Source organism: Amblyomma maculatum, chromosome 6 (assembly GCF_055883805.1).
Source record: "Amblyomma maculatum isolate TAMU_Amacu chromosome 6, ASM5588380v1, whole genome shotgun sequence".
Classification (NCBI taxonomy): Eukaryota; Metazoa; Arthropoda; class Arachnida; order Ixodida; family Ixodidae; genus Amblyomma; species Amblyomma maculatum.
Window position 1 is genome coordinate 9142289 of NC_139349.1, and position 7144 is coordinate 9149432.

A 7144-nucleotide genomic window follows, 5' to 3' on the forward strand; every position below is an offset into this window, starting at 1 on the left:
GACCACCTCTGGGAGCAATCCAAGAAGAACCAACGCGTCCCTGAAGTCTTCAACTCGGTATGGTCGAGCCTTCACATCACCATGCATGAAAACAGTATTAAGCACAATGCGCCCGGTTGGCAAACTTGGCAGAATCACCTGATACTCGTCAGCCGAAGCGTCAAAAAACCTGTTTCCGCGGCCGGCCTGGGCCGCAAACGCCGCTCCGCCGGAGCTCATGCTTCTGCGTCCGTACACGCCGGTGGCCGGAAGTAGAAGTGACTCGGCCACGAGTTCGATGCTTGAAAGCGGTACAAAAGCGCTTCTAGTGAATGCGGTGTTGCCTTAGAAACTTGCCGTAGAACATTATACTATAATTATACTGTGGTGTACATCGGTGTACATCGGTAATTATGAGCATGTTACTTACAGAAGTCGCAGTTACACGAGTAGCGAAGTACGTTTCCGCTACATTTCTTCTGCGCTCTGCGCACATGCAGAGCCATCTTGCGGCAAACACAGAAGACCCCCTCCTAGCAATGTGCGGCGCTGCCCCGACACGTGGTGCGCCACTCGCCCCTGACGTTTCTCCGTGCACCCTCACGGGTTGTAGAATCAAGCGTCTTTGCTTTCTTTAGATCACTATCAATTCGCTCACCCGCTTCTCCCCTTCGGGCCGCGCGGGTACCGGTGCGAGGATGCCTCAATACCCTTGCGTTTAATAAATTTTCCCGCTCTCTCCCCTTCCAACATCCAGCGTGCGCCACTCGAACAGTGGTGTTTAGGCGACGCGGCTCCTCTTTCCGCTCCCAGCGCGATTGCTAGGTGCAGCGTCTGATGCCGGACGCCTCTGACGTGATCGCTGCGCCGTAGCGCTTCTGCTGGGAAAGCGTCCCCTGCGATGTGTGACTGACCGACATACTCAGTGCGTGTGAACGCTAAAGGAACACGGGAGCAAGAAACGTTGTAGCGTGCACAACACAGTGTGATAATGTAGATTGTGAGAAGCACTTGTTTGAACAAATAATTAGAAAAAAGTTGTACAGTGCACTTAGAAGTGTTGAGTATGAAAACTATGTCTTTGTGTGACTCAAGAGCATACCGAGCGAATGAGTGGGTGGCGAACGAGGTGCAATAACGCTATCGCGTTCCACTCTTGAAGGCGAAGCTTAAGCGTCCTCCAAATTTTAATCAGTGGGTAGCGAAGATTATTCTAAAAAAAAAAAACATTTTTCCTGCATGGCTAAAATTTAGTACTATGAATTCTGAGCTGAGGGTGATATTCTATTTTTAGCGGCTGCTCTGTCCAGGCGAAGCAATAACGCTATACTCTGCTGCATTTATTGCCCTGATCATCTGTGAATTTCGGGTTGGTGCTGATGACTCCCTTTACACCCTTTGTCCATTGAGTCATTTTTCTCAAAGAGCACGTGCACGTCGAATAAAGCCTAGTAAACGTTAGCGCTTCAATTTTCGCTATTGTTGGGATTTTTTTTTAGGGTTTATCATAATATAGCTTTTCGGTCTTTATGACAGAACAACAACTTGGCCAAAAGCCGTCATGGCTAAAGTCTTTTTTCCGCACACTACCTTTTCGAAGACCCATCATTTCATAAGCACCTCTGCGTAAGCAAGCTGAATACTAACTAGGTCAGGCCAAAACTTACATTCACTAGAAAACCTGTGCATACCTTGCGGCAGAGGGGATGGAACCCCCCATCTCCAGCGTACGATACGGATGCTCAAACCACTATGTCGCCACAGCGGTGTGCCTTGCTTCTCTGTTTTTCGAATTTTCCTGTCGTGAGCGCTCAAGAGCCTTACCAGATCCCTTCGCACTTATTGCACAGCCGAGGCGCCCTGAGGCTCCGCTCCGGCCCGGGATGATCCTGCCCGCGGCATGGAGCCAGTGTCCGCCGACGACTGCCGCGCGTGCCAGCAGCAGCAACAGAGGCAGCGAGAGCAGCAGCAGCAACAACAGCAGCCGTCGTCCCCTCCGGCCGGCAGCGATGATGTGGAGGAGGGCACTGAGGACGAGGAAAAGTCCAACCCGGTGGGCTTCAACCGCAACTTCCTGCGCTGCCTGGTGCTGCTGCTGCCGGTGTCCGTGCCCGTGGTGGTGTACGTTAGGGACGCCGACTCTACGCGACGCCTCTTCCTGTTCGCCTTCGCGCTCTTCCTGCTGCTCGTCTTCTCCTGCGTCACCATGGCGCTGGTGCGATCGCGCAGCAGGGCACACGGCAGCGACGACGACGAGGAGGCTGCGCCCAGGGTCAGTCCCATCTACTGCGCGTGTCAATTTTAAAAGGTCTGCCACTCAGCGAGCTCTCGATGGGGTGGCAGACCTAATAAGGTACACAGAAAAGAAAGGTGAATAAACACGGTGCGCGACTATGTGGGGCCAGAAACGACACTTCGGCTATATGATGGATGCCGGCAGGGGCGATTGTCTCCGGATTAATTTCGATATCTCCGGATTCTTAACGTCCGCTGACATCAAAAAGCGGCCACGTGTTGGTCTCTGTAACAAAACTCTGCTGAGCCACTGCAGTAGGTAGGAAGAAGAATGAGGAGCGGGGTCAAAACAAAGAATGGCCGTATATAAAGAGGCTAGAATGGTAGCAAGGTGGGAACACCCCTTATAACCACTCCATTGGCGAAATAAGACGCTCTTGGACAAAGCATACTCTAGCGTAAAGAAAGTGCGAAGCCCTGCATGTCATGCCTTTGATTAAGCAGCAACCTTCGTAAAAGGCGAAGGAACATAAACACGCCTGCCTGGTTATCGGCTTGAGTGTGCGCTGATCACTCTTGGCAACATGCATGCCGTCGTTGAGGGGTCGCTACAGAAGCCTCATAAGGTGAGGTTGTTTAGACTGCGTTGATTTGAAAGCGTAAGCGAGTCTCGAGGAAATCCTGCTTCGTAACCATAGAAATGGCAACCTGCGCCCTGAAAAAAAAAAAAGAAAATTCGGGCCCACATTTAAGTTTCTGTTCTACTTGTCTCACGCCTGAGTGTGAACTAAAGCAGATTGGGCTTACGTACATGTGGCTTCCACATGACGTCACAGATGCCACGATAGTGGATTGTGCAGAGCTCCTGCAATGCACATCTGAATAGCTCGCAATAAGCGTAAAAATAAGTGCGTGACATTTAAAGGTTGTCTCCACTGAACCATACGCGCCGGTAGTGTACGTAACCGCGCCGTAACGGGAGAGGAGACGGTGGTATGTGATGCGCCGCCGTACGCACGTGTCGTGATGTACGTGCTTCTTGCGCAGGCCGGGCGGCCGTCGAGCCGAGGCTTGCCTTTCCTGCGGGCCATGCCGTATCGCGTGGCGGCGCGCGCTCCACCCCGCTACCCGGGATACCGGCTGGCCGGCCACCAGCAGCTGAGCGCCGCCCGGTGCGCTGCGCTGGCAGCCGAGGACCCGCCGCCCTGCTACCTGGATGCGCTGCGCTGCCCGTTGGCGCAGACGTACAAGGCACGCGACACAGAGACGCCGCCGCCTGCGTACGACGCCATATCCTGAGCCTCGCCGTGATCGCCGGGCGGGCGCGCACTCTTCGTGGACCAAGCATTACCGCACACTACTGCCCGGCAGGCAGATCACTCCGGGACGCGATGCGAGGCTGAGGGCCCGCTCCTCGTCGGGAACGTCGTCACGCGCGGACTGTTCTTTCTAGGGTCACGCGACAATAGTAGTGACGTACGGCGTGTTGTGTGGAAGCGTGGGGAAAACCGACATTTCGTGGTGCACGTGCCCAGCGACCGCGCACTCTTCTCGTTTGCATTCAGCGAACGCGAAGGACTCAGCGCGTGTGTGTTTCTGTGTATAAGGCATGCGGGTTTGGCTTTGTCTGTGACAACTGATGTGTCTTCCGAAGACAACACCACGATGAAGGCACGCCTTGAGTACGGGAAGCTCACGCGCTGCAGAACAAGCGTGCTCAGTGATGACAGCGCCAAACATATTCAGCGCTCGCCATATACAACACTCCAAAGTGCAGACGTTTTCGTTCTGTCTACAGTGCGACGGACTGTAATGTGTGTATATAAGTCGGCTCCACCACAAACACTAGCGTTCACCTTTTGTGGGGCGTTGCTTCCCTTTACGGCATGCTACATTTCAGGGCATAGCCCACAGTGTTATGCTGGATGATAATTCCGGCAGACCGGAGCTTGAGCGCCCGCGTGATGGTACTGCACGCGCTGCGTCAGTTACACAGCAGGTGACCGATGAACATGGTTGGGGCACCCAAATCTCCCAGCTTTTGCTACAGTCTCGGAGGAACTTGGGATAGAGCCTGCAGGCGGACCTGTGTTAGGCACCATTTCTTGCCGCTAGTCCTTGACATGGAAAATCGCTACAGGACCAACAGTAAAACGAGCGGCTTCTACTCAGCCTATAGACCCTACAGAAACTGCCTCTGTATACGGCGAAACTAGTCGGACTATAACTCTTGTATACAGAAATTCTCCGGGAACTTTTCATAGCAAGATGTTGAGAATACGACCGCCTCCTTGTGTTGACTGTGTTGTGGATGAGCTCCGAGTCGCGTGACAGGAACATCGATGGTCAAGAGGTTTCGGCTCTGCAAGACGCGTTCTTTAGTGTCTCAGTTTGTTTAGGAATGTGAGAGTCGATAGGACAGTTTAGAGAGGAGATATTAGCTCGTATCCGTTGAGTATTCTTGAGCGTCGTGTACAATATTATTCACGTAGAAAAAAAATTTATTTGTATTCGTTCAGCACCCTTCGAAAGCTGACGGTGGCGCAGTGGCTTCGAGAGCATCTCAGATGATGCATGGCTGGCATAAAAGGAAGCTCGGCACTGGCGAGAGGCACACCACACATCCGGGCTCTGCAGCTACCTCGTGCAGAAATCTTCACTTCTCATTTTTGGCACTTCCGACATTTACGCTCTAGCTATTGGACCGCTTTATCGAATCGTCTAGCGAGTCCCCCATGGCGACTGTTTGAGGAATGTCTCTTTGAGTTATCGCCAAGCTACCCGGCGTTGTGATCAATGTTTATTTTATCGAGCCTCTTCACACATACAGCGCAATCCGGAAGCGAGCACCGCATTAAGGCATTGTGGCGAAAAATCAGTCTCAGCGTTCACAGTGCAAATGATACTTTCTTTTTGTTAGTGCAACATCGGCCCATTTTATCTTCGTAGTTGCTTCGTTATAAAAGACTGACGGGATTTTCTTTCTAAGTGTAGCGACTGCATCGAGGCATGACGAAGCAGTTTAAACAGTTCCTTCCATCTTCTGTCCTTTCACAGGGGTTATTTATTTCTAGTTAAGGACACGCTACATTTATTCCAGTGCCATCAGAATGTCCGATTTGATGGCGGCGAGATGGCGGACTCTTTTTGTTTCCAGTTATTTGTTTCTTATTAGCTGTACGACATTGAGAGAAGTCCGAACCGAACTTTTCGTGACGCTGCTCATGAAGCAATGTTGCAAGCTTCGACTGACACAAACTTTGCCCATCAGAATTATCCAGTGTGTGTTTGAAGTAGTAGGTTTTCTTCTCTTTTTACAGCCTGCATTAGGAGCTATCTAATATCTCTTAACGACCTCAAAATATCAAGTAAAGCAGAGTAACCCACTTCGACAAACGCAATGTTTATTACATCACAGCGAGATTTAAAGCATCACTTTTCTTTATAAGGCTTCAGAGATGATCTTCTCAGTTCTCCCTCAGTTCCTTTTCGGAGGTAAAATCACAGATACACGACAGGAACGATGCCTTGATATACGGTTTAAGGACTAAGGCTACTGGCAGTTGCATTATACTTAGGCCGTGTATAGGCTGTTCCGTTAAAGCGATGATGACTGCGGTCGCGAATGGCCCCAGCCATTGATGTTCTATACTGTACCAAAAAATTCTGTTCGACCCAGAAATCCCTATTCTCTGTCTTTTTTAGCGTTATCAAAAATCCAGACCGCGGAAAAGTGCGAGAAATTTTGGGCTCTTAACATTTGTTTTTAATTCTTAAAAACGGCATTTTTGCCAAAACTTTGTCCCTGAAATTTATGTACAAAAGGAACATTATCCTAGTGGAACGTCACTCGGCCCCGCCGCGTTTTCTTTCTCTAAGCTCATCCATTCCCAAAATGAACATGTGAGCTTACTGCATGAAAGCGTTTATGTCCGAATCATAGATGTCGTGGTTCTTCTCCAATTGAAGCGCGTTTACATTCAGTTATGCCTTGCTCCTTGTCGGTGTTCGTAATATCACGCAACCTGCTTATCCGGTTGCTTTGGACAGCAGCCAAAACATTCCAGTGAATGTAGCATCGGATACTGTCGACACACTTCTCAGTTTCCTAGAGCGCTTAGCGGAAGCGCTAGCTGCCAGCAGCCTAGTCGCACTGCGATGCAGAACGGTGCGCATTTCGAAGGTAAGATCAAAATGTTGGCATGTGGTGCTTCTATGCTGTTCTCACAATTAGGCCTTTTTATACGGCCACAGTTTACTGGCCGAAAACCTGCGTATTCATTAAGGCGGACATCTCCCGTCTAAAATTAAATAAATCGGAAATTGATTTAGAGATATATATTCTATTCGTGATTCACAAAATATGCTTGTTGTTTATTACCCGATATCACAATTTTAGCTTTTGGACTGCAAGCCTTTAAGTGTAGCTAATGAGACTACGAACACAGAATATTGGTTACGTGGAATATGGAACTGAGAACGTCTTATACTTTTTCTTTTTGCCTTAGCGCCCTTTATTACTGAGATTATGAGAAATCCGTAATATCTCCTTTGTGACCCACGTGAAAACATATTGCGTTGTTGGAGATGTAAGGTTTCCAATTGACTGCTTTGATGCAGTAATTTTTTTTTTTAGAATTCCCGTATTTTCTTAACCATGACGTGCTAAATGAAATAACACATGCTTGTGTGTGTGTCAGATGCAATATGTTTTCATCGCAGCTGCGATAGCACATGAGAGAGTCAAGACGCAATGAAGGGCATTAGTGCTTTTAATGTGCTCGAACTTCTAGAAAGCGCCTATATTTATTTATTTTTTAGTTCTGTGCAAGCCGAGACGACAACGGTAAATATCCTGTCTCTTCTTTTCTCGGTCTTCGCTGCGTTTGAGCCAGCTAAGTAGTCGTGAACGACAACATCGCTCTACATT

General features: G+C 49.5%; 1 protein-coding gene across 1 annotated transcript; it reads left to right on the plus strand.

Moving 5' to 3' along the window:
- Positions 1-1844: 1844 nt before the first annotated feature.
- On the plus strand, positions 1845-6672 carry LOC146185032 (uncharacterized). Its single transcript, XM_084605464.1, has 2 exons — positions 1845-2251; positions 3262-6672. The coding sequence occupies exons 1-2, from the start codon at positions 1880-1882 to the stop codon at positions 3511-3513; spliced, it is 624 nt and encodes a 207-aa protein (XP_084461590.1). The 5' UTR covers positions 1845-1879; the 3' UTR covers positions 3514-6672.
- Positions 6673-7144: the final 472 nt, after the last annotated feature.